Below are 27226 nucleotides of genomic sequence, written 5' to 3'. Positions count from 1 at the left end.
CTCTGTGTCCCCTCCCACCCTTGCCACGCCCACACGTCTGGGTTGGGGGGCGGGGATTGGGCCAGCTGGCCTGGCCGCAGTCGGGCCAGAAGTCAGGTGGTCCTGAAAGGACTGAACATCCCCAACTTCCTTTTCTTCAGCAAACTGAGCTCTGAGGCCCTTCCCAAGGACAGTGTCCTTTGCGACGCCGTGGGTGCGGATGGGGCTGTAACAGGAGGGGGCCGTGTGTCCCCCATGGGAGGGCGCGTCCCTCCAGGCTGCTCCTTCCTGCTCAGACTGTCACGTGCCAGTGCCCTCGGGAGGTGCTCCCAGCACCCAGTGACGGAGCACTCCTCCAGCCCTAAGGCAGCCCGCCCCTCCCCGACCTGGTCTCCTGTCCAGACAGGGACACCATTAGGTGACCGTCATGGTCTTCCCGGCTTGAAAGGCCTGTTAAGGGCAGTCTCTAAATCATTTTCTGAAAGGAAACAGTGGGTTTCCTTATGGGCTTGCGGCTGGGGTGCAGGAGAGTGGGAGTACCCATCTCCGGGGGTCCCAAACAGACCAGCTCCGGCCGCTGACAAAATCCAAAGGTGGAGACAGTGGTGGTGACATGAGAAAGGAGTTCATTTGGGTGAGGCCGACAGCCAGAAGACAGCGCGGACTGGCGTCTCCAAGACTGTCTCCAAATGCAAAGACCCTTCCAGGTTTATCTGCAGAGATTTGAGACAGAGGCCAAGGCACAGGCAGATGGACAGGAAGGGTCATGTGCATCATTGTCATGGGGTCCATCACGTGTGGGCTCCGGCCGGCTCAGGCAGTTTCCATTCCCATCAGAGGAGGCTTTGCCCTCCGAGTCTTGCTTGAGTTAAGGGAGAAACTGGAAATGAGAACTTCATCTATTAGAAAGTTTGCAGTCAAAACGGGGATGGTTGAAGTCCCCCCCCCCCCACCGGGGGCTTACCGCCTCCAAGGGCACTGGTGCCGTTGGCCAACGTGAGCCGCCCTGACCACGAGGAGAGACGGGAACGGCAGCCATGGGCCTGGTTTGCCTTGTTTTCCCCAAATTAACCAGAGCACAGCCGCAGAGGTCAGCAGCAAGCCCTTCCCGGTGTCCGGGATGCGCACTGTGCAAATATGGAGGAGTAGTCAGGGATCCTGGTAACTCCGGCGCCCGGCGGTTTGAAGCCGAGAGACTGTCAGTCGGAGGTGACAACAGGCGAAACACGCCACAGCCGCCACCGTTGACAATGCACTTTGAAAACCGTGCGGGTATTCTAGAGCATAAATATTTTTCTGCACACGCTTGCTGCCTGACTGGCACAATACTCCCATTATAATCACGGGACAGACACAGAATGAAAAGAGTATTTTTGACAAAGTGCTCGCTCGACGCAGCTGTGCCCATTCTTAATGACTCATTAATGCCTCATCCTCGGCGAACTGTACTTTTGTTTGCCTCGTTGCCGGGAGGTCAGCACACTGGGAAGCGATTGTCATCTCCGTGCAGACCTCCTTGCAGAGATTTCCGCATTGTTCTAAGCCCCGCGTGCAGATGAGGCCATTGGTATGCAGATTGTCCGTCATTAAAACCATTTGAAAATCAGCGTCGTCACTGGTTTACTGTTGGAACGAGAGTCTGCAGACGCCTGAGAGCTCTGTGCAGCCGGGCAAGGTGGCGCTGCCCAGCGGGTCCCGGGCGTGCCCTCTCCCCTCCCCGGGGGCGGGAGGGGAGGCTGACCTTGACCCTGAGTCGAGGAAATGGACGAGGACACCCAGCTCTGAGCAAAAGGAGTAGTAGGGAGCCCCCGGCTGGCGCCGCTGTACAGAAACCCTCACTCCATGCACTGTAGGGCCCCCAGTTAGGCCAGGGAGGCTGGGGGTCGGGCGTCCAGGGATCCCACGGAAGTCTGCCGTCTGGCCCGGCCGGCTCACCCCTGAGACCCCGTGCCTTCCCTGTAAACAGACCACCTGGAATCACTCTGCTTCTGAAGGGGAGAGAGCCGGTGGCCAGTTTGTCTGGGACCCCCTCCCGACCAGAGAACCCCCACCGTTCCCCAAATCACATCCCTAAGCTCCCAGAGGCACCGGCCTCTGGAGCCCTTCAGAAAGGACGTGCGCGTCCCTCTTGGTTGGCTGTCCGCGGAGCACGAGCAAGGGCAATCATCCCTGGTGCCAGGACGCGTGTTCCCTTCTGAGGGACGGTGCCAGCGAGCACTGCCCCACACGGCAGGAGTCAGAGCACAGGGCATATCCCTCTACCACATGGCCACCTTGCCCGCCACTTTCCGGATGAGAACCCAGTCCTGGGAACCCCTTGCAGGCCTCTCCCCCCTGCAGCGGGCTGGGGGTGCCGCAGAGAGAAAGATCAGTGCAAATTCAATGAATTGTTAAACTATTAGGGTATTTATTTCCCCCCTAGGTCCAACCACTGAAATGCCACCCAACTCAAAAGATCAGGAGGATATACCTGGAATATTTGGTAAGGAACCTCCTCATATCGGTATTTGGCCTGTATCTGGAGGGGTGGGTGCCTGTGAATGGGTGCTCCCCAGAGAACCTGGTGGCACAGGTGGAGGGTGTGATTTGGTTTGAGGTTAGAACCACACGCCATGGCCACAGCCATGGCCACGGCTTCAGTGCTTTCACCTGAGTCAAACTTCCAAGAATTCAGGAAAGAAGTAGAATTTTAGGCCATTAGACGCAAGAAGGGCCGTGGAACATCGCTTCTGAATGTGGGTCCCCAGACCAGCAAGCCGCGCCAGCCAGGAGCACGTAAGAAATGCCCAGTATCCAGCCCTCCCCAGAAGCCCTGCTGTCCTGGGAATCGCTGACTTTAGGGCTGCTCAAAAGAAGTACAACGCAGGCCACACATACGGTTTTAAATTGTCTAGTAGCCATATATTTTTTAAGTGTTTATTTTATTTTTGAGAGGGACAGAGAGAATCCCAAGCAGGCTCCGTGCTGCCAGCACAGATCCTGATACGGGCCCTGAACTTAAAAACTGTGAGATGGCGACCTGAGCAGAAATCAAGTATCAGATGCTTAACCGACTGAGCCCCCAGGCGCCCCATCCAGTAGCCATATTTTTTTTTAAAAGAAGCGGGTGAAACTTAATCACATTTTGTTTGATGTTATCATTTCAACGTGTAACCAACATAAAAGTACTAATGAGGTATTTTCAGCCTTTTGTCACACAGAGTATTCACAGTTCAGTGTAGTTCACGCTTAGAGGACATGTCAGTCGGACACGCGTGGGTCCCACATGGCCAGAGCTACGGGGCCCCCAGTTCTGGTCCAGCCCTCACTTCACATTTGTAGAAGCCCCCTGGGCAGAGAGAGGGCTCCCGGCAGTCTCCCTCCTGCTGGGACGGCTCTCCCCCTAGGCTCCGGCTGGGGACTTGGACTTCCCTGGGTCTGAGCAGGAGCCCTAGAAACTCGAACAGCGGAGTGCCTGTCTGGTGATGTGGGCTCTTTCCAGCAGCGTCTCTGCCACGACGTTGGACTTTGCTGCATTTCCAAGTCTGATGCAGCAGAGGCCCTGGGAAATCCTCTCTGACCGCCAGAGGGATGGTAGACAGACAGACAGGTGGATTGGCAGATTACATGAATGAGCGAATGAATGAATGTTCCAGTTTGGTCTGGGGCTACTCCGCTCATCTCTGTGCTTCCCGTCTCAGACTCAGAGGCAGTGGTTCCAATGCCCACAGGTGCCTCAGTCCCCCTGAAGCAGGTCCTGGCCGTAAAACGACAGGACATCAGCTCTGTGTGTGGTTCAGGCCTTGGGGAGAACTCAGGTGCATGGAGGCCCCTGCCCCACGCAGGTGTGAGCTTAAAGGTGTGACTTAGATGCCCTTAAAAATGCTACGTGCAGGTCAGGTAAGTCTGGGGGTGCCAGACCTGGAAGGGCGAGGCCTCATCAGGTGAAGTTTCCAGCAAGAACGGGGCACCAGCAGGTCCACGAGCGGTGGAGACAAACGCTCCCAAGTTTCCTGGGTGCTCTGACCGTCCCAGGCCCCGCAGGACCATAGTCCTGACACCAGCACCCCCTCCATCCCGTGGGCTGACCCCCAAAGTCCCGGCTACTGTGGAGAATGTCGGAAAGGATGAGTCACTGGGATTTCTGATCAACTAAGCCCAGAAGGGGAGCTGAGGCTCCCTGTCTACCCACCGCATACTTCCCCCGGGTGGGGGCAGGAGAGTAAGACATCTGCATCTCTGGAAATAAGTGAGGCCACCGCGTGAGAACAGCAGGGCCTGCCCATTCAGAGCTCCCTGTAGCAGGGCATCCGCCAGGCCACCGCCATGTGCTTGTGGCAGAGACTCAGGTGGGTGGGGCGGGGAGAGCTCAGGGTGGAAAAGAGGTGGCTGGGGGCAGGGACCCTGGGGGAGGTGCTGGCCCAGGACAGCTTGGGGGTGGGCTGCGGGAGATGCTGGCCCAGGACAGCTGGGAGAAGGGCCTGGGGAATGTGCTGGCCCAGGACAGCTGGGGGGGGGGGGTTGGGGGAGGTGCTGGCCCAGGACAGGTGGGGGTGGTCCATGGGGGAGGTGCTGGCCCAGGACAGCTGGTGGGGGGGGGGGCCTGGGGAAGTGCTGGCCCAGGACATCTGGGGGGAGGGGCCTGGGGAAGTGCTGGCCCAGGACATCTGGGGGGAGGGGCCTGGGGGAGGTGCTGGCCCAGGACAGCTGGGGGGTGCTTAGGGGAGGTGCTCGCCCAGAACAGCATGGGGGGGGAGGGGAGGCTGGGGGAGGGCCTGGGGGAGGTCCTGGGCCAGGACAGCTTGGGGGAGGGGGCCCAGATGTGGGTGCTGGCCAGGACACCGGGGCAGCTAACCAGAAGCAGGTCCAGGGATGGGTTAGGGAAGCACAGGGGGCTTTCTCTGATTGGTCCCAGGTTGGAAGCAGGACAACAGTTGGGGAAGCCGTCCTGCCTTCAGGGGCAGATTACCCGGGGGTGTAGGTGCGGCTGCAGGAGTGCCTTCTGGAAGGTCCCCCCCCAACCCGGCCTTCTGGGCTACGGCCAACACCATGGGCTGGTTTTATTTTGACGTAGGTCTGGTGCTTGTCTGTTTGTATATTCAGTATCTCATTTATCAGAAACAACAAGTTACCCATAAGAAATTAGACACAATTCGAAGACAGCGTTGTCTCACTCGTACAGCAACCTGATGCTCTGTCACTCCCTGAAGGTTTCTGCTACGATTACATGCACAGTGCCTCTGGAGTCCTGTTGGAACTTGTGGTTTGGGTTTGCTCACCTCTGAGGTGTCCCCCAGCCCCCCTCTGAAGGTGGTGTGAGGTCGGCTGGCTTCGGCCTCCTCTTGGCCCTGAGGACTGTCCCCGCCCACTTTGAGGACCTCTCAGGATGTGTGCAGCTGATGGTCTCTAGTGTCCCCAGGAGGCCACCCGACTTCCTTCACGAGGTAGACTGGTTCCAGGAGCTCCCACTGCTTTGAGCTGGTCAGTCAGGCTCCTGTCCCGGCCCCTGGTGGGTGCTCTGTAAAGTGCTGTGCACAGTCACACATGTAGAGTCCTGCCCCTCGCACACGGCTGCGTATTTGCTCCAGACAGAGACCAGGGACCAGGGCTGGGCCACCCTTGATCCCCAGGCATCTGGACAGTTTCTGGTACACAGTAAGTGCTCAATGCAAGTTTATTATTCCCATGAATCTCCGCTCTTCTGTCTGACCCAAAATCTAACTAGACACCTTGATCTTCGGGGACTTAAAATGGGCTCTTCTGCACAATAACTGGCCCAGAAGAGTGGCCAAAATCTTCTCAAGGTGGAGACAGGTGTGGCAAAAACCACTGGCCACATGAGCAGGGCCAGAATGGCAGCAGTAAGGGGCTGTGCTCCTGTGTCACCAGCAGCTCGGCGACATCAAGTCATGGCCCTGAGGCCACACTGGCCATCCCTTGAGCTTCTGCCTGTGGTCATGGATGGCGTCCACAGCCCCAGAACTGTGTCCACTTCCAGGGCAGGGAGAAGTAAGGGTGTGGGGGGTGAAGCCACCCACTTCTCTCTACCGGGAGAAGCAAAGTTCCTGTCAAAGCCAGTGGGCTCGCTGACCTTTGCATGTCCCGAGCCCCCAGCCGCCCCACGGCCCCAGCCAAGTTTAGCTTCTGTGGGGGAGGTTGGAGGACGCCACACAGAGCCGTGCAAGAGCGTCTTCCCGTACATGGTGGTGAAACCTTTGTTTCCAGTGATGCTTCACGTCTGTTCCCCTGGACTCCTGTAAGTCACATGACTTGGAACCCGGGTGGGCAGCCGTGTGCTTTGCCCAGCATCTCAGGGCTCCCAGGATGTGGACCAGGAAAGTCTGGGCAGACTAGTCATCGGCTGCTAGGTGGGCTCCAGCCTCAGCACCTGGACTGACTGCTCAGGGTTCCTCGTAGGCGGCAGAGGTCGGGCGACTCCCAGCTGCTGTCTTTTAAATTACATTAGTCTCCACCACGGTCCCCGACTGTGCTAAGGGCTTTCCACATACACGGCTTTATGTGACCCTCGTAACATGCCTGATGAGATAAGACAGACCCATTTTACAGAGGAGAAAACTGAGGGTCCAAGTAGAAGCTGCCTGCGTCGTGATCCAGTGAGAGTGAAACCAGGACGTGGGTCCCGTCTGTCTGACGCAAAGCCCAGTGCGCTTACGTTAGAAGCTTCCTGGGAGCTGTCAGGGAGATGTAGAGGGAGAGAGAAAACAATGCTGCATTCTGCAGAAATCGGGAAAGACCGTGTGCCTCCAAGGGGACGGCTTGGGGAAAGTCTCAGAGGGGACAGAAGGACAGAGGGGCAGAGAGTAGAGGTGGGACGGCATCTGGACCAGGCTTTCTAGCCTCGTGTCTTTGGGGAACAAAGTTTATTGTCCAGGGCATCTGGACACGCTCAGGTTTTCAGGAGTTGTTGAGGGGGGCAGTGATCTCCCACCCCAGACAGGGCTCTTTAGAGACCCCAACCCTGTCCGTCTCCACAGTGCCCCTTGAGTTCTGGTTTCTAGTCCCGCTTCACAGACTGCCTTCGGTCCAAGTAGAACAAGAGGGTACCTGTCCTGCTCCGCTGGTTCTGACATGTCCTTATGTGCTTTTCCCAAGATGAAATTCTAGTCCAAGAGATGTTGAATCCAAATAAGTCATCAGTGGCTGGAAAGCACATGACAGCATCAACATTGTCAACAAAGTTGTTCAACGATAAAAGCAAGTATACATTTTTTAAACCTGTGATTGCATTGCGTGTACTCCTAGAGGTCTGTGGTCTAGGTCAGACCTAGAGGTCTGATTGTGAAGACATAATCCTACCAGTTTACATTCTTTAAGGCCAGCTTACTTCTGGGGCAAAAGCAAATGGCGGTGTGCAAGAAACAGGTGTCCGGAACCTTCTCTGTAACCTTCCCGAGATTGAGGCGGCCAAGCCGAGGCTGGTGGAGACGAGTTCCTCTTATTTTGGGGTGGTCTCGGGAGTGCACACACAAGCAGGCTCTTGTGCTCAGGATGCAAAGGTGGCTTAGCCACTGCGGGAACGGGGGGGGACACATGGAAACGGGGACTTGCGACCACCCGCTCACTGACACGTACCTAAGCGTTGAGAGCGCGGGCAGTGACATTGACCCCATTGCAAGCGGGACAGAACAAAGGTCTGAAGAACCTGCCCGAGGCCACACCGCTAGTAGTGAACGTGGAGAGAGAAGGCGCTTTTCCAAAGGGCGGTTCCGTGGTGTCCGGGGTACGTGTCAATCAGTGAAACAGCTCGCTGAGAACCAAGACCCAGTATTTGGCTGACAGTTGCTAAGGGGAGGCCGGGAGCAGAAATCCACAAGCAGTGCGTGAACTGTATTCAGCAGCCGGGAAGTTCAGCACTTTCTTGCAATTGTGCGCCCAGATGTGAATTCCGGTTCCTGGGACGAACACCACCCAGCATCTGCTGGGGCCCAAACTGCTGGGTTCAAGGCGGTCAGATGACGCCTGACTCCGGTACATCTCAACTTTCCAAGGCACGTTTTCAGTAGACCTTGACAACTGTTAGCGTTCCGTAAGATACAGTGTGGACCCAAATGTTCGTGTGTGTGTGATCAAAAATTTGTTTCCTTATTTTTTCCATGGTCTTCATCAAAGATGACAGCATGAATGAGAATTTTGAAGTTGGTGGCACTCAGAATTATCATGGACTCTCCGATAATTCACAATTCTCTATTGGCAGTGAGGACAAAATTTTCAATAATGGTAAATGCAACACAGTAATGCCCTTGCCTTAGGAGAAGGTGGTGGGGAGGACAGAGGAGCCAGGCAGATGTACATGGGGAAGTCCCCGTCACGGAGGATGAAAGCGTGGCTGGAGAGAGATTGAGGCTGCTTCACTCCAGTTGGGCTGATTTCCCGTCTCATCGAGGAACCGCCTGCCCACCACCCCTGCCCGTGGTTCTGACCCAGAGAAGCAGAGCCTGGCAGGAAGGTCCCGGCAGGCAGGTGGCCACTAGCCAGGAGGAAGGGCCGCCACACTGCCCGCCCCTCCCACACGTCAGCTGGGTACCTGCCCCTCCCTGGGGGTCAGGGGTTGGGCAGGGAGAGCCAGTGTCGCCCCCGCCACCAGGGAGGTTCCCCCGGAGTGAGGGAATGTGTCCCTCCAACGGCCAAGGTTGCTGAAATTAACTCCATGTTCAGGCTCTGAGGCTGAGGAGCTAGCCCCCCACGGGGTGACAGATCTTTTCCTCACCCTAAAGATGACGCAAAAGAAAGGTGCCCATGTAGCTCGCGGGACGCCTGGCCCGTGAAGGGTTGTGGCAGGCTCTAGAGAAGAGAGCTTGTGAAATGGCAGCTTTCTGCTTCCATCACTCCTTCTGTGTTTCTTTATTGGGATTTTTGCCCTGAGGAAGAGCTTGTACCTTATTTATTCATTCACTTACCCCAGATTTGCCTTGGGGGGTCCCTCCATTTGGCTCTTTGGTCCTGTTACTGTGCCCCCTCCTTCTGAACACCTCCCCACTTTCTGGCACCATGAGGTGTTCTGGGCCTCTAGCCCCCCAGCCCCAGCCCTGGAGTCGTGATTCTTTTTCACCAAAGGATGGAACTTAGAAACAAAGTGGGTGTCAGGTGGACTTGAGTAGAATGTCATTGCCTCCTTCAGCAGGCCGGGCTGGGAAGTATGTGACCACACACAGAGACACACACGCACGCATGCACATGCACACGCAGAGACACGTACACACAGAGACACACACTCGTGCACACGCAGAGACATGCACACACAGAGACACATATTTGTGCACATGCAGAGACGTGCGCACACAGAGACACACGCTCGTGCACACAGACATGCATGTGCATATGCAGAGACACATGCTCGTGCACACGCAGAGATGTGCACACACAGACACACGCTCATGCACACAGACACGCATGTGCACATGCAGAGACACACGCTTGTGCACACACAGAGATGTGCGCACACAGAGACACGCAGTACACATGCAGAGATGTGCACACACAGCTAGACACATGTACACAGATAAGCACATGCACACACAGACACACATGCGTGTGCACACAGGCACACGCAGACGTGTGTGCGTATGCAGACCTACAGACACACATGCGTGTGCAGATACAAACACACACAACCAGTCACGCACACACAAATGTGCAACACAGGCGTGCACACGCACAAACACAGAGGCACGTGCACACGCAGCCATATTAAACTGTCTCCCTCTTTCTCTACGTAAAACCATGACCTGCAGCTGACAGGCCTCCATCCCGCTCCTTGGAACTTTCTTAAAAATCTGGCTCCCATTTCCACAGTAACTGAAGCACTTGCTTAGTCTAGAGACTTCGGATTGCTCCCCCCACCCCTTGGGAAAATCAGATTGGCCAACAGGAGAGCAGTGTCAGTGAGGAGTTCTTTGTCTCTGTCTCACGTGTGGTTCGCAGGGTCACCCGGGGCACGTCTTTCCTCCCGCCCTTTCTTGTGCCCCTCGTTTCCCATGAAGCCAGGCTCATTCCTCATGCTGTTGATGTTAGATGTTTGTATTTGAATATGTGGGCATTACTATGGTTTTGGAGGTCATCATGATAGACAGAGGTATGTACTAGAATCCGCTAGTGGCCCACCACGTGCATGCCTAGTGGGCCGTCCCCACGAGTCCCGTGTTCCCTTGGGCTCAAATGAGATTCACGTACACTCAGATCACCTCCCTTGTTAGGTGAGGGCGCCCACCAGGCTCTGCTTTGTCCCCTCACACCAAGCTGGGAGCCACCGCACACCCTTAAGGGAGCTGGTGCCTGGTTCTCCAGCGGGGCACGCCCCTGTGCCAGTGAACCACGCCTCGTGCCCGCCGTCTTTCTACTTGTTTCCATTTTACATTGTCTCTACAGTTCTGCAGGGTGCCACGGCAACAGCCTGCTGGGCGTGTGTTTGCATGTTGTTGGAGATGTAAATTCTCCTAATTGGGAGGTGGGGCCAGCAAACAAGTGAATACAAGGTGTTGATAGATGACGCCTGACTTGATACTTGTGCCATGGCTTTCCAGAACACGTTATTTTTTAAAGCTTATTTATTTATTTTGAGAGAGAGAGAAGGTGCAAGTCATGGAGGGGCAGAGAGAGAGAGAGAGAGAAGGAGAGAGAAAGAACCCCAAGCAGGCTCCTCACTGTCAGTACAGAGCCCAATGTGGGCTTGAACCTACGAACCGTGAGATCATGACTGGAGCCAAAGTCGGACACTTAACCGACTGAACCACCCAAGCGCCCCAAGAACACATTTTTAAATAAAATTTGAAAATGATATTGCATTTCAACTTAATGTTCGAAAATAAAACATGGCCGAAACGTTCATAAATGTGTAATCAAAACACTGTCTACCTGTTTTTTCCATGTTCGTCATCGAAGAACCCAGTACTGACCAGAGTTACCGACTCAGCAATCCTGAGGGTTACAGTGAATCACAGTTCTCTTCTGGCGGTAAGGACAAAGTTTCCAATGACAGTGACTGTGACTCAGTAGCTACCTCTGCCTGCATGCCGGGAAGACGGGGCGGGAGAGTCAGTCTGCCTTGCTGCTGTTACAAATGAGGACATCTTTGCCCTGTGTGCTGTAACTGTTTTCTTTGTGTATTTGAATGCTGTTGATTTTTGAAGGCTAAGTATTATTCTGCTCTCTTCTTAAATCCTTTTATTGTTTCAGTTCATTTTAACATTGATGCTTTAGGGTTTTCCAAACATACTGCATTATCACGTACAAATAGAATTTTCTTCTTCTTTACCAATGTTTATGCATCTCATTGGTTTCTCTTGTCTAATTGCATTAGCTCATGTTTCTAGAACAGTGGTTGGAAGTAGCAGAGTTAGTGGGTTTCAGTGCCTCATTCACAGTCTTAGCAGAATAAGTTTAGCCAATAAGTAAGATTCTGGCTTTTGGACAAAGACTTATGTATTTTCATGTGTAAAAAAAAAGTATCCACCAACTTTTTTACATTTTGTCCCGACCATTTTCATTATCTTTGGCAATGCTGAAGTTTTTTCTTTAGATCTATTAATGCGGTGAATGATGTATGCATGGATTTTCCAGTGTTGAACCAACCTTGCATTCCTAGAACAGATCTCACTTGGTCATGTTCATTGTTTTGGATCCTGCTCGTTGGTGTTTTATTTAGTAATTTTGCACCCAAATACAGTTCATAGGTGGTATTAGTCTGTAGTGTTTTTTGGTACTTTTTATCAGATTGAAATGTCAGTGTGATACCTGCTAATAACAAAGATTTAAAAATTTTTTTTCTTTCTTTTTGAATCTCTTAGAAAATTTAAAGAGCATTGAAACCATCTGGTCTTTTCAGACTAGTCAGAAATGCCCTGTGAAACCATCTCATTCTGGTGCTTTTCCTAGAGTAATTACTCAGTAACTCTCTATTTCTTCTAGGCAAAGTGATTCATTTAATCTTTCTTAATCAGATGCAGTCAATTTTAGCAATGCATATTTTTTTAGAAAAACATCCATTTCTTCTGTGTTCTCAAACGTATTTGCAAGGAAGTCTCCAACTCATCGCATTATTTTAAAAATATCATTTGTTTCTACTGCTATTTCCCCCTTGTCATGTCTTATTTTATAAATATATACTCTTTTTTTATCTTCCTTATTAGGTAAACCAGCATTTTGTCTAATGTATTAATTTCTTCCCAAGATCTAGGGTATTGGCATATTAACTAACTACACCGAGTTTCCATTCTGTACCCCTATTTATCTGTGTCTTTGTCATTACTATTTCCTTCTTTATGCTTTTTTTGTAGTGAGCTTTGCTGCCTTTCCCAGTCTTCGGGCTGAGTGGCTCACTGACTTCATTTTACCAATAAGTGGTTGGTGCTCTGCTCTTTAAATGTGTCCCATAGATTCTCATATATCATGTTTTCATTGTCATTATCTCCCAGAAATTCTACAAATTTTAGTGCATAGTTCCTTTTTACCCAAAAGTTGTCTGAGAGGTGTTTTCTGATTTCTAGGTAGTAGGGCCTTTTCTCTTTGTTTCTGTTAATAATTCCTAGTTTGATTAAACTATGATCGGGAAGTGTTTTCAGTAGTGCTACTGTGTGGCTGATGTACATTTTCTTTGTGACCTGACATTAATTTCTGTGAATGCTGCGAGAGCACTGAGAAAGTGTGCACTCTGCCGGGGAGGGAAGGGTACTTGTAGTATCTGCTTATTGATGATGTGGTTTAGGCCCCTCTCTGCTCACCTCTTCTTTTCTCCCTAATCTTTCCCTAGAATGGGGTGTAAATCCTCCCACTGTACACATCCTTGCATTTCCTGTAGTTTTTGCTTTACGAGCGTGATTCTTGTGACATTTGGCGCAAGGATGTTCATGAGCATTATCTCTCCATTACGAACTCTAGCTTTCGGTATTAAAAAGAGCCCTTCTTTGTCATGTTTAATGCTTTCGGGCTTGGATTTTACTTTCCCTGATGTAAGGGTCACTACCACCTGCTTTCTTGTTATTTCAGTTTACCTGCTGTGTCTTTGTCCATTTTTTCATCTTTACGTAAATAAGCTGTCGCGCTGTAAGTACACAATGTGTACTTGGATCTTGTGTTAGCCCTTTCAGTGAAGAGGAAACCGCCTCATGAAGTCCAAAGCCTCCCTCCAGGGGGAGGTGTCGAGGAAGCAGAGCCTGGGCTGTGACGAGGCCCCAGGCCCCCAGTCACTTCCTCTTCCTGCCACAACCTGAGCCAGACTTTCGAGCGTTTGGAAAAAGCTGAACAGAAGTGTTAAGACAACTCCCACTTCAACCTGGCCCCTAAAAACTGAGGGAATGATGCACAGTAGAGCTGGGGCTCTGGTCTCTGGGGAAGCACGGCCCCTGCTTTGTTCCCTGCCTGCCCCCCACCAGCCCCACGAGTCCCCTGTGTGTTCCCAAAGGGGCTGCTGTGTCCTCCTTGTCACCCAGCGCTTTGTACCAGGCAGGTGTCCGTGGGCTCTGGATGAACCAGCTGTCAAGGGGATCCTGAAATCGTGGGGTTCATTTGAGCAAAACACTGGCCAAGATGCCACTGTGGGAATATGTGGAGGAAACGTGGATCCATTAACACCCAAAAAAGGCAACATTCCATAATGTTTCACAACTTCACAAGCCACTGAAAGGCAATTCGATAGAATCGTTGCATGTTGGGCGTGGTGGGTGCTCTGGGACCCGTCGGGGGACCCAGGGAGGCCCGTGTGATGGTGGAGGAGCCGACTGGAGAACCAGGAGAAAAACGGAGAAGGAAATCTTTTCTCTAAGCTCTCGAACAGCGAAGGACAAAGACAGGCCGTGGCAGAGCAAGACGGGATGAGGACATGAGCGCATCCAGAAAGAAACCGTCTCCCTTGTGAGAGTCAGTGCCATGGGCTCCCCAAGCCACCTTTCCCCAGGAACCGGCCTCCTGCGGGGGCACCACGCGTGGGCCAGGAAATCAACTTCCCGGGGGCAGCGACACTTGTAAGGCCGGTGCTGATGAGGCTCCTGTGCCCGAGACCCAAAGGGCCAGGTCCCGCCGGCGGGGAGCTGTGAGCACGTGAAGACCATGGGCACAGGCGGCCCCCCACCCTCTGCTAGCCCCCCAGGCTGCTCCAGAGGCTGTCCTCCTGCGTGCTGGCTTCCTGTGCTGTTGAGACCCGTTGTCGCTCTGTCCTGGGGGCAGAAGTCCCAGACGAAGGTTTTGGCAGGAGGCTCCTTCCAGGCCGTGAGGGAGTCCCTCCCACGCTCTCCCAGCTCTCAGGGGTCTCCCCAGGCCTCCTGGGTTCCCTGGCTTGCAGCAGCCTCCCCGACCCCTGCCTTGTTACCACATGCCTGCTCCTTACGCACTGCTCTGCAGCTGAATGTCCTCCTCTAATTATGACGCCAGTCACGCTGGATGGGGGCCGCCCTGCTACCCGTGGGCCGGCTCTGAACTGGTCACAGTTGCCGCAGCCCCGTTTCCACGAGGCCACCACGTGAACTCTAGGGCGCCCCATGACATCGCCTGGCAGTGGACACCCTCTGTCAGTGCCCAGAAACAAGCCCGGGGTGTCCTGCCGGATGTGGACTGCAGTAAAAAAGAAGTAAATGCTCTGCCGTCTTATTTTCACTAAGAGATCGTGCGAGGGTCAGAGGATCCTTGTCTGGTTTGCTGGGCTGTTCTCGGTCCCAGTGACCCGGGGCCCCTGACGCCCGGCCCTGGCCAGGGAAGGGCGGGGACCGTGGGGTCCTGCGGGGCGGTGGTGGTGGGGAGGCCCCAGCTGGCCGGCCCGGGAGGTTGTTTCTGAGTGATCGGTCGCCTGGAGCCCCGCCCCCACGTTCCTGTGAGGAGGCTGTGGTCTGGGTGGGACAGTGACTTTGCAGACTTTGGCCCGTGAGCAAGGACAGACCTGTGTTCAGTGTTGCCAGGCCGCTGCTGTGCTGCAGACTGAGAGCTGTGGGTGTTATTTGTGGGCTGCACGTGCATTTTTGCCCCGAGCCGCGTTGTTGTGGGCGAGAGACCCTGAGGCAGTTCAACCAGCACGTGGTTGTCAGTGACAATAGCAATACTTCTTCAGCCCGTCCTTGAGTACCTCGCGGTCGGAGACACAGCCCTGCAAAGTCGTGGCTCCCACATAGCGGGGCAGGTGCTGAGGAGGACGGGGACAGGTGACCTGTGGACGGCCCCAATACTGTCGCGTGTGCAATCTGAAGCTTCGAAAGAGCAGGGAGTTGTGTGTGGAGCACATTGGGGTGGCGGCCCCTGACCACCAGGGGAGGAAGCCACTGTCACTCCTCTCCCGATCCAGGAAAGCAGATTTAGTGGCTGTGCCACAGCCAGTGAGAGAACAGCCATCGCCCAGGGGATGCCTCCTCCACGACTCCAGGTCCGACGGCGACAAGCGTGGCTGCTTCTAGGAAACCCCGCGGCCCCCAGAGGCCCAGAGCAGCACAAGCAGGGCCCCCCACAGGCATGCTCTGGAGGGCGCCACATTGCCCCAGGGTAGCTGCAGACAACAGGCCCTCGGCAGAGACTTCCCGAGCGAGTGGGCAGGAGGGTCGCTGCTGACGCCGGCATCCACCGGGTCTGCCGTCTCCCAGAAGCCGCGTAAGCATAGTCCTGTCCTCAGAGCTAGCAGACAAGACTAAGAAACCCACCGTGTGGAGCACGAGGCGTGTATCTGGGTGATGGCGATGTCAGTGGAGACGCACAGATGGACGCTCCAGGTACAGGGACAGGTAAGGGCCTCACCTGAGAGAAGGAAAGCTTAGTGTCTACAATGATCTTTTGACTTGAAAAGCCGTCACTTCTGTCCTTCCTTGGGAGGAACCACAGGATCCCACGGTTGTCTGCGAATGTTTTCTAGTCGAGGCTTCTATCCACTCCCCTCTGCGTTTACTCCCTGTACTCCTCTGTGTGCATCCACGGAAGGGGGACACGAAGTCCAGAGCTCCGCTAACTGTGATGGGCCCTGGCCTGTGCGCCCCTCCTGGACAGGCACCAGGAGGCACCCTTCTCGTGGCCCCCAACCTAGCACTCGGCACAGTGGCTGCTGCCTGGCGTTTGCCGAATCAGCGAGTCAGCAGGTGAATAGTGCAAGTGTCGTCAATGGTGCATAAGTATGAAAGGTAATCGTCCCTCCATGACTGTTACAACCATTGCAGCAACAGTGACGTTCTCCCCCTCGGAGCACTCACGGTGTGCCTGGCCCTGTCACATTCAAATCACCCCGAGGGACCTCACGGCGGTCCTATGTCGGGACCTCAGGCCGGGGAGCCAAGGACCTAGCCCTGGAGATTCACACCGCTTCCAAGGGCATTGGAGAACCCGGGGCCGGGGCTCCCCTGCAGCTGCCTGGAGCAGTGAGGACCAGCTCTGTGACCAGTTCTTGGTTTTTCTGGCTCTGCCCGTGGCACTGCAAACCCTGCCTCCACCTGTCCTGTCTTTCCCACCTGCGCTGTGAGTGTGCAGGACGGGTGCCAGGGAGAACAATGGAGGTGATTTTACCTTTCAGGTGTCCCTGCAGGAAATGATTTCCATCTCAGAAGCCAGCAGCCAGCGCTTCCTGCCTCCCTGGGGTGCCTCGGGGGAGGGGCCCTCCCCAGCTTTTGTGGGCACATCTATCTAGAACTTTCTCATGGCCACAAGATAACATCATCTCCAGTCCAGTGCTCTGGGCCAGTGAGATTTGCGGACACTCTCTTCCCTTCACACTGACTTTAGGACGAAGGGGACTTCTGCTCGTTTATCGTCCTAGACCCCCAGGTGTGCCGTGATTTCATCTACACTGGGTTAGAAGTCAGTTCATGTCATTTGTAGACAAACAGGCCCCTTAGAAACCAGTCTTCTTCTTTGTCTCTGGTCAACAGCGAGCAGGTTTTGGAAGCTTCCAAATTAGAAGGAATGAGTAGATTAGAACACCTCCCTGAGGACTAGGGTCTTAGGCTGAGCCACTAGAAATGACCATGCAGATCAAAGACGGTCCGATACCCGCTCCCGGGAACCTTTCGGGGCCCCTGCGGCTCAGCGTAGCTGGGCACCCCCAGGCGTCCCTTCTCTCTGAGCCCACGCAACACGCAGGCCCCTCTGGGAGCAGGTGTGCATCCTGGGCCTGTGGCCACAGGCGGGGCATTTCCCGGAGCTCCAGCCCCCGCCCCGACGGGCACATGGGTGGGCTCTCAGCGGGGCGGTCAAGCAACCCCATGTGTTGAGGACTCATTGCTCAGGGCTACGCTGAGCTCCACCACCGACTGCCCCAGAGACAAAAAAGTATAGACACCACAATGTCGTCCTCCTACGCCACACCTAGGGACAGCACGGCAAGGAAGGTTTAAAGTAGGCTCCAAGGAATGAATCTCTAATGTGAAATTCTGGCCGCCACAGCAGGGCACCTCTTGGAAACTGACGAGCTCTCCTTCCTGGGCTGGAGCCCTTCTCTCCCGCTAAGCGATAGGTGGGACTGCTCATGTGATATGACCGTCCCCTGGGGGCATGGGTCATTTTCTGCTTGATCTCAACCCCGTGGTGTTTGTCATCTGCCAGTGGAAGTCCAGCTAACCTTCCTGCCATCCTTCTCGGCGGAATGGGCCTGGAAACGGACAAGTGTCTGTGGGACATGGGACGTGGGAAAGAGTGCAGGGCAGAGAGGAAGAGCCTGTCAGACCCCGGCTCCACTGCCTACTGGCTCTGCCATCTTCGAACCTGTTTCATCATCTGTAAGCTGGGAGTCATAGTGCCTTAAGCTGTGGGGTCATTGGGACAATTAAATTGGTTGAAAAGGTAAGAACTTGGGGCAGATCTTGATTCATAAGAAGTGTTAGGTGTTATTACTAGACTTTCTGTGTTTTAGTAAGATTCAGTGCGATACAGGGAAATTCATCCTTTCTAGAGTCATGTAACCATCACCACAAATGACATACAGAAGAGGTCCATTACCAGAAAATTCCACGCTGCTTCCACAGAGCCCTAATATACTGACCTGTGTCCTGTTTCTGTAATTTTCCCCCTTCCGGAATGTCATACACTACAAAGACCATGTAGACCTTTGAGTGTAGCTTCCTCAACTAGCACAACGCATTTGAGACGCATGCATGTTTGCCCGTAATTATTCGGTTCCCCTCCCTGCAGCCCCTGCTGGCTTACTCACTCACCAGCTGAATGAGCTTGGGAATTACAAATAAAGCCACTGGAGATATTCCCATCCAAGGTTTTGGGTGAATAAAAATGTTCCTTTAGTTTAGGTAAACAGCTAAAGGTATGGCAGCTATATTTTACTGTATAAGAAACTGTCAATGGGGGGCACCTGTGTGGCTCAGTGGGTTGAGCATCTGACTTCAGCTCAGGTCATGATCTCAGGGTTCGTGGGTTCGAGCCCCGTGTCGGGCTCTGTGCTGACAGCTCAGAGCCTGGAGCCTGCTTTGGATTCTGTGTCTCTCTGTCTGCCCCTCCCCCGCTTGCACTCTGTCTCTCTCTCTCTCTCTCTCAAATATAAGTAAAAACATTAAAAATTTTTAAAGAAGAAAGAAAGAAAGAAACTGTCAGCAGAAGTTGCATCCCTGCTAGCAGAATTGGAGCGACCCTGGGTCCTCCTCAACACCTGAGATTTTCTGTCTCCAGGCCGCTCTAGCAGATGCACAAGAGTCTCACTGTGGCATGGGTTTGCACTTCCCTAGTGACTGGTAATCCCGAGCGTATTTTCCTGTCTTTATTTGCCATCTGAAGATCTCCTTTGGTCTAGTGCCCATTTTCCTTAGTCTGTTTTCTTACTGTTGAGTTTTGAGATGTGTTTACACATTCTGGATACAAGTCCTCTGTCACGTGTGTGATCGGAAAGATTGCCTGCCAGTCTGTGGCTTGCTTTTCATTTGCATACCAGTGTCTTTCAGAGATCAGAAGTTCTTAACATTGGTCAAATCCAATTTATCAAGTTTCGTTTTCAGTGTCAAATAAGAAATCTTTGCCTCATTTAAAGTCACAAACATTTTCCACGTTCTCTTCCGGAAGTTTTAAAATTGTAGATTTTACTTTAGGGCTGTGATCCATTTTGAGTTAAGTTGTGTATATGGTGTAAGATAAGGATTCTTTTGTTTTGGTTTGATTTCTTGCATATTGATGTCCGGTGCCAACACCATTTTTTGCAAAAACTCCTCTTTCTCTGTTGAATTGCCTGTGCACATAGTTGACAATCAACTAGTCATTTGTGAGCCTGTTTCTGGCCTCTTACTTTGTTCCACGGACTTAAGATCTACTCTTTTTCAGGTGTCACATTGTCTTGGCTACAGTACGTTGATACCAAGATTTGAAATCAGGTAGTGTCCTCCCGCTTTGTTCGGATTTTCAGAATCAACTTGGTTATTCTGGTTTCTCTGCCTTCCCTTATACATTTTAAAAGTGGCTTGTTAATTTCCGCAGCCCGTTCTGTTGGGACTTTGGCTGGAATTGCTATGAGTCTATACATCAGTTTGTCAGGCACCGACTTCTTAACCGTATTCAGTCTTGCCCTCTGTGGAGGACACTGTGTATGTAGGTCCTCTTTGGTTTCTCTCACCAGAGTTTTGTAGTGTTCAGCATAAAGACTTTGCATATGTCTTATTACATTTATGCATAAGTATCTCATAATTCTTGATGTGATCATAAATGATACTGTTTTTTAAATTTCAACCCCCGGTTAGTCATTTCCAGTGTATAGAAATGTGATTGTTTCATACAAGACTCTGTAACCTTCCCCCTTGCTCAGCTCACTCTTGTGTTCCAGAAGCTTTCCTGTAGATTATTTAGGATTTACTGCTTACTGAATCATATCATCTGTGAATAGATTTTTTTTTCCTTTCCAATACATACACCTTTTATTCATTTTTCTTGCCTTACCCCACTAGTTCCAGTACAGTGTTGGAGGTTAAATACGAGTGGTCAGAACGGGTGCCCTTTCATAAATTAGGTGTATCTAATTGCAAGCATAGAGGACTTTTTTGGTAAAAAGTCAGATAGCAAATATTTTAGTCTAAGAGCAATATGGCCCCTGTTGCAACTACTTAACTAGAAGCAGCCAGACACCACACATAAAAGAACAGGTGTGGCTATATTCCAACAAAACTTTATTTACTAAAACCAGTGCTGATCCATACTTGGCCTGTAAGCCACGTTTACCAACCCCTCGTCTACTGAAATGATCGGTTGGTTTTTCTTCATTCTGTTCATATGGCGAATTACATGTCTTCATTTCTTTTTTTTATTTAATTTTTTTTTTAACGTTTATTTTTGAGACAGAGAGAGACAGAGCATGAATGGGGGAGGGTCAGAGAGAGAGAGACACAGAATCTGAAACAGGCTCCAGGCTCTGAGCTGTCAGCACAGAGCCCGACATGGGGCTCGAACTCAGAGACTGTGAGATCATGACCTGAGCCGAAGTCGGCCGCTTAACCGACTGAGCCACCCAGGCGCCCCTACATGTCTTGATTTCTGAGTGTTGAACCAGGCCTGTATTTCTGAGATAAACCCGTGATACAGTTTCCTTTTTTATATCCTTTGGATTCAATTTGCCAAAATTTAGTTAAGAATTTTTGCATTTATGTTCATGAATGATGTTGGCCTATAGTTTTTTCTACTCGATGCTTTTGTCTAGCTTTGGTTTCAAGGTACTAATGGCCTCACAGAATGAATTGGGAAGTACTCCGTTTCCTTCGGTTTTCTAGATCTGTCTGTATGAAATAAATATTACTTCTACATAAAATGTCCGATAGGATTTACCAATGAAGACATTAGGTCCTGTAATTTCTTTGTGGGAAGGTTTTTAAGTACGCATTTTATTTCTTCTGTAGATAAAGGGCTGTTTAGTGTATCTGTATGTTCTTTGGTGAGCTTTGGTGGTTTGTGTCTTTAGAGGAATTTTCCCATTTCATCTAAATAGCGGTCTCTCAATGCCCTTTTTAATGTCTGCAGGAACCATGGGGCTGTCATTTCTCTCACTCTTGATATCAGTAATTTGTGCCTTTTTTTAAATCCCTGGTGGTCTGATCAGTAGTTTATCAATCTTATTAATCTGTCCAGAGAACCAGGCTTTTGGTTTCATTTTTCCATGTTGTTTTTCTATTTTTTTTATCAGAGTGATTTTTTTTCTTTTAATTTTCTTTTTTTTTCACTGCGAATTTTGAGGTTTTTCTCTCCTTTTTTTAATGACTTGTTAATGTGAATACTTAGGTCATAGACTTGAGGCTAACTCTCTTTTTTATTGTGAATGTTTAGTTCCTTTTAATTCTACTTTAATCCCACCCTACAAATTTCATTATGCTGTGTTTTTATTTTTGTCCGTTCAAAATGCCTTATAACTCACCTTTTAAATCTATTCTTTGAGCCGTGGGCCATTTAGAAATGTGCCATTTCATTTTCAAATATTTGGAGACTTTTCCAACACCATTGTGTTACCGATTTATGATTTATTTCTGTTTTGGTCAGAGACACACAGTGTATGACTTAGATCTTTTTAACGCATTTTTAAAAACTTTAAATATGGCCCAGAATACAGCGTTCTTTAGCAAGCACTCCCATGTGTGCCTGAAAAGAACGTGTACATGTTGTTGATTTGCGGAGTCACAACAACAATTATAAATGTCAATTAGATCAAGTAGCTGAACTACCTTGTTCAGGTCTCCTACACCCTTATTGAGTTCCTGTCTCCCCATTTACTCGACTATTAAGAGAGCAGAATTTAAGTCTCAGACGATCACCGTGGATGTGCTCACCGTGCCTTTCGGCTCGACCAGCGTTCATTTCACGCCCTTCGAAGCTCTTTCATTGCACTTCATCCGTATGCATAAAAATGTGGAATTGTTCTATCTTCTGGATGAATTACTGCTTTAACAGTAAGAAATGACCCTCTTTATTCCTGGCGATATTCTCTGTTTTTGTCTAATATTTAAATAGCCACTCTAGCTTTCTTTTGATCAGTGTTCGCATGGCTGATCTTTTTATTTTATTTTTTACCTCCTTGTGCTTTATATTTAAGGTGGAATTTTGTAGACAGTGCATACCTGTGTTTTTATGTAATTTGACACTCTGTGCTTCTTGAACATTTGCGATACGGTGTTACGATAAATTTTGATATCCTTGCCCTCTAATTCTACCTATAGAGTCATTTCTGGGCCAGTTTTGATTGGTTGACTCTGGTCATTATAGGTCATATTTCATTGGTTATTCTCATACCTGCTCATTCTTGTTTGGATGCCAAGTATGAATCTCACTTTCTTGGATGTTGGATATTCTATTTTTAGAAAATATTAGCAAGCCTTGCTCTTGAGCCCACTTAAATAACTTTGAGGTTCACTTTTAAGCTTTGTTAAGACCAAGCAGCCCTTACCCCAAAGGCTAGTATTCCCCGATACCGAGGCAGTAAAACTCTACCCGATGCCTGTGTATAATGAGGCTCTTTACGTTTACCAGCGAAGACGCCAACTTTTTCTGGCCTGTGTGAGCTCTGGAGATTGTTCTGCCACCTTTTTGGGTGGCTCTTGTTCCACGCTAAGGCTTCCTGTGGCTTCTCACTGACCCCTACTCAGCTGGAGACAGGGCCACCCTCTGCAGTGTCCGCGTTCCCTCGCCTCTGCTGCTCTGGCCTCCCCAGCCCCTCCCCTCGTGGTGACACCACAGGTCTCTGCCTACATCCTCCCTCATCACACAGGACCAGAAACACTCCAGGCAGGAACCAGAGGCTCATGGGAGCCCCTTGGCAGTCCCTCCTCAGGGGTCACTGTCCCTTGTTGCCCATTGTCTGATGAATGGGAAATCATTGTTTCATATAATTTTTCTAGTTTTTTTTTTTTTTTTTTTTTTTTTTTAAATCGGGAGGATAAATCTGGTCCTTGTTACTCCCATATTTTCCAGGCGTGAAAGTTCAAATAGCGGGCTCTCACATATAGGAAAAGCCCTGCATTTCAACCCTGGTCAAAGCTTCAGGGTAGCCTAGAAGGAGCAGAAGCCAGGGGCCCTGCCTGCCGGGTGCTTTCCCAGCTGGACCACGTGCCACCTCAGTGACCTCAATGCTTTGTGTCCCTGGGGTCTCATCCACAACTGGAAAGTAAACATTTCCCACAAGCCTCATCAGTGCATTGATGTTCAGGTGGAACCACACCTACACAGTCCGTGTAAATGTCACCATAGCACGTGAAGTCCTAACTAAAGATCGTAGTCCAGAAATGAGCATTTTGAGATGCACATGTTTTATACTTATTAATGAATTATGTGTTTCCCTAAAATTCATCAGTCTGAATTATCCACCAAAATTTCCTAAGCAATTTCCTCTAAAAAACATAAATGTGGTTTTAAATATTGAGCAAGAGTATGATGTTGGCAACAATCTCCGTCACCAGAAGGACACAGGGGTGGATGGCAATTGTGGCCTCCAGGAGGAAGCTGGAAACGAGGCACCAACTATTGGAAATGGCCTTACTTTCCAGTTTTTTTTATTTTTTTCAGATTTTCAAATTCTACCATGGGCTTATAATACTTATAAAAATATGAATTTGTTACCTTAAAATAACTTTGAGGAATGTTTTAAAAGCCAGAAGCACTGGGGCGCCTGCGTGGCTCAGTCGGTTGAGCGTCCGACTTCAGCTCAGGTCATGATCTCACGGTTCGTGGGTTCAAGCCCTGCGTCGGGCTCTGTGCTGACAGCTCAGAGCCTGGAGCCTGCTTCTGATTCTGTGTCTCCCTCTCTCTCTGCCCCTTCCCCACTCATACTCTGTCTCTCTCTCTCTCTCAAAAATAAATAAACATTAAAAAAAAAAAAAAAAAGCCAGAAGCACCTTGAAGGATCTGCCAAGAACCTCTCTCTCTTGTTGCTGGAACAGCCAGCCCCCTGTGTGCTATCCAGAACGTCCAAAAATGCCCCACGACCCAAAGCACCACTCCTGACCTCTGGAATGTGCCTGGACTTCGGGCTCTGTTCCAGCCTGCGTGCCGCGCGGGACACGGATAATTTTATGCCCTAATCAGTGATTCGCGGCTGGCCTTCGCTGTAACAAAAGATTCGTCCTCTTGCTCGGTGAATACCTGCTGAGCACGGGCTGGGAGGCTCCAGGCGAATGAGGGGCTGCACTTTTATAAGCCCACAGAGCAGCCGGCCACCAGGCAGGACCCGCGTGGTGGACAGATGGGCTGGCTTGAATGTTTTCCTTGCGTCTTCCTGCTGCGTTCAAGTGGAGTTTTGGGAAACCTTCAGGATGGCAGTGTCCTTGTTATGCTTGGAGAGCGGGGCAGCCAGGAAGGAGAAGGGGGAGAGCGCCCGGGCAGTGGCAAAGGCCACACCCCCGGGGAAGGGAGCCTCGTGGGCGGGCCGTGTGGGCCTCTCCCCGACGACCCGCACCGTGAACCCACACTCTGCCCTCTCTGCAGCGGTGAGATGGGCCCCGCGATTCTGGGGTAAGGGCGGTTCCGGAATGGGGCGTGAGATGTCATAAAATACGCGTCCGAGGGACCGGGAGCATCACCTGAAGGACGCAGGCTGGGGCGGCAGCATGAGGAGGAAGCCGCAGGGCCGTGTCCGTGACCTCCCGGGGCCGCACAGGCCGCAGCTCTGGCTCGGGGGCAGGCTGCCCTCACCTGCGAACTGGTGTCCCCAGAGCTGTCGTTCTGAGGCTGGAAAGGTGTTTGGAATCGTGACTTAACCCTTGACCAAATCCTGATCATTGTACTTATTTTTTCCCCACAGGAAAGAATTTAAAAAATGATCAATATAAAAAAACATCAGTTCTGGACAAAATCCTTCAAAACATTGGAAAATCTTCAGGCAAGTGGAATAATAGATAAGTGGGTCCTTGTGCTGGGATGCCACCCCCGCCGTGGAGAGAAGTAAACCGTCTGCTCCAGGGGACAGCTCTCTGGAGGGGCAGGTGACTCAGTCCCTGGGCAGACTGGCAGGGACCCCCACGGGTTTCCTGTGTTGTCAGTGCGGGACTCCTGGCCCATTGAGTCCAAATTCCACGAGTCCTGGGCCACGTGTGGGTGTCCCCTCCCTTCGCAGCTGTCCCTGGGACCTGTGGGCCCACCACTACATACCACAGGACCAGGCCCACAAGGTCCCCAAGACTCCCACCCAGGGAGTCCCACACCTTTGAGCGCCCCCGCCCTCTGCCCTCCCCACTCCTCCCACCCCTGCCCTTTCAGACAACTTCCTAATTGCTGAAGTTGGTCCACGAATTTCCCCTGGTGGCTTCTGCCCCGGCCCCGTGCTTCTTCCTGGAACTTTCCAGAACACTCCTGAGCCTCTTCTCCAGGCCAGTCCTCCTCCTGGCCTCCCAACCTCTCCCAGGTAGACTCTGTAGTCCCGTAGACAGTTTGAATCAGCACCTCCTGCGTTCTTTCTACCACACACCATTAGTTGGGTCCTCGTAGAGCCAAGTGCAGGACCAAACACTTACACCTGGCCACTTTCATTCGCCTCCATCAGTGCTCACTGGGCACCTACCACGGGCCCACACCCTTCTCAGTTCTGGGGACTGAGCACCGTGGACACGACCCCTGCCCTCGAGGCGCCTGCATTCCAGGGGAAGGTTAGATCGCCCTCCGCTCCAGCCTGCTGGGACACTTCTGGGTCCAGCATCTTGCGGTCAGCCGCTCCTTCAAACCCCCCTCCCCCAACCCATCATCCTCTTGCGGCCAGCCTGCTATCTTGTCCTTTGTTTAAATGCCCAGCAGGGTGGAGCCACAGAAGGGTCACTAGAGACCTTGCATTGTGTGACTGGTCACCAAGCAGCCAGGAACCACTCTGACTGTGCGGGGCCAGAGCCAGCCCTGGGACCCCGAAACTGCAGGCCCCCCACAGTCTGCACCTCCCCCCAGTGGGACAGCCCAGTGCAGTCGGGGGTTGAAAGGGGGGTGAGCGGTTGCCCCACCCGCCACAAACTTACCAACCGGTACTGACATCCAGCCACTTTCTGCTGCTTTAGTCAGATGTCAGGGAGACTTTGCCAAATCCCCAGTCCCTGGGCCCTGAGAATTCTGTCGTGAGAACAGGAATGTCCCTATGGCTCCAGTGTCTGAGGCAGGGCCTTTCCACCTGCTGTGGCTCCTGCACGTTGGCCCTGGGCCTGCCTGTCTGGGGGATGGGTGGCGGGCACTCCTCTGGTGCCAGGGCTGGGGGCCCAGCAGTGCGTGCACGGGAGGGACCGAGGTCCTTGACCTCCCAGAGCCTGACATCACAGGACTGCGTCCACAGGGGGTGCCCCCGAGGGGAGGGGACACCCCCAGCCCAGCCCAGTAGTGCTCAGAGGAGCCCCCACCGGGTTTGGAGGCAGAAGGCCGTGGCAGTGAGGTATTAAAGGGTGCGGCCTGGCCCCCACCCGGTCCTCCCTCTGTGACCACCTCCCCACAGCTCCTCCCCTCTCTGCATCCTGGCCTGGGCTCCCCGAGATCCTGCCAGGGCTCTCCCCACCTGGCCCACTGCCACCCTCACCCAAACCCACACCTTCCCCTTCTCCCTCATGCAAACAGTGCCTCCGAGTTTGCCCTGACCTCTTGGGGCTTTGGCTTGCCCCCTGTTGCCTCTGCACCCTTGCAAGCCCGTTTCCCTCCACCCAGGACTCTCTCTTCCTGCGGTTCCTTCCAGCCCCACAGCACCTGTGACTGCTGCCCACAGACTGGGGACACTGGAGGCTGGCTTCACGCCTGTAGTCCTGCACCAGTGGGACAGTCCAGGAGGGTCTGAGCCACAGGATGAGCAGGGCGCCTAGGATTTCTCAAGAAACTCTCTCTCCAAACAGGGAGCTCTTCCCAGTAAGTGAAAGAGGAGGGTGAAGCTCCGAGTTGACGCAGAGGATGGTCAGCAAGGCCACCCGCCCCGAGGGAGCCCCCTCAGCAGGAAACTCCAGACTTCGTGAGACCCCACAGCCCCACCCTCAGGAATAAAGAGCATATATGTGCACATACTGTTAACCACGCTGTGCGAGGAAGTGTGTTTTATTCATGAGTCTCAAGTAGAGCTTATTTGTTTAAATGTTAAGGTGGAGGGTATGTGGGTTTCCTTTTGTTTTTTTAATAAACAGAAATTACTGAGTCTGAGAAAGGAAAGGCTTGAGAGGCTCCTGTTTTCTAACAGGATAAGGCTTGAGGACGCTTAGCTTCTGAGCGTTATGTCCATGAAGAACCAGAGTCACCTGCTGCCCCCCTCCCGTGGCAGCACCCTGCAGAGTGCACACACGTGTACACAAAACACACACGGAACTTCTCCGCATCAGAATGTGTACCGAGCACGGGAACACGCAGGTTGGGTCCCTGTGGTGCAGACGGTGAGCGTGAGCTCCAG

General features: G+C 52.0%; 1 protein-coding gene across 2 annotated transcripts in view; it reads left to right on the top strand.

Annotated features, from left to right (window-relative positions):
- Window positions 1–26856, top strand: part of SPACA7 (sperm acrosome associated 7) — a 28265-nt gene extending 1409 nt beyond the window's left edge. Inside the window, exons 2-7 of one of the 2 annotated variants that reach the window (XR_014136340.1) lie at window positions 2402–2461; window positions 7072–7173; window positions 8089–8196; window positions 10858–10929; window positions 24635–24716; window positions 26689–26856. Coding sequence is in view for 1 of the 2 variants with exons in the window: in XM_078452940.2 (XP_078309066.1) it covers window positions 2402–2461; window positions 7072–7173; window positions 8089–8196; window positions 10858–10929; window positions 24635–24712; window positions 26685–26701 (437 nt within the window). In the remaining variant the exon portion in view is untranslated. Of the gene's footprint in view, window positions 1–2401; window positions 2462–7071; window positions 7174–8088; window positions 8197–10857; window positions 10930–24634; window positions 24717–26684 lie in introns of both variants that reach the window. The other variant, XM_078452940.2, reaches the window with a different exon arrangement.
- Window positions 26857–27226: the final 370 nt, after the last annotated feature.

This window comes from Panthera onca, chromosome A1 (genome assembly GCF_046562875.1).
Source record: "Panthera onca isolate mPanOnc1 chromosome A1, mPanOnc1 haplotype 2, whole genome shotgun sequence".
In the NCBI taxonomy this organism is placed as follows: domain Eukaryota; kingdom Metazoa; phylum Chordata; class Mammalia; order Carnivora; family Felidae; genus Panthera; species Panthera onca.
This window is presented reverse-complemented; position numbering and strand designations above follow the sequence as displayed.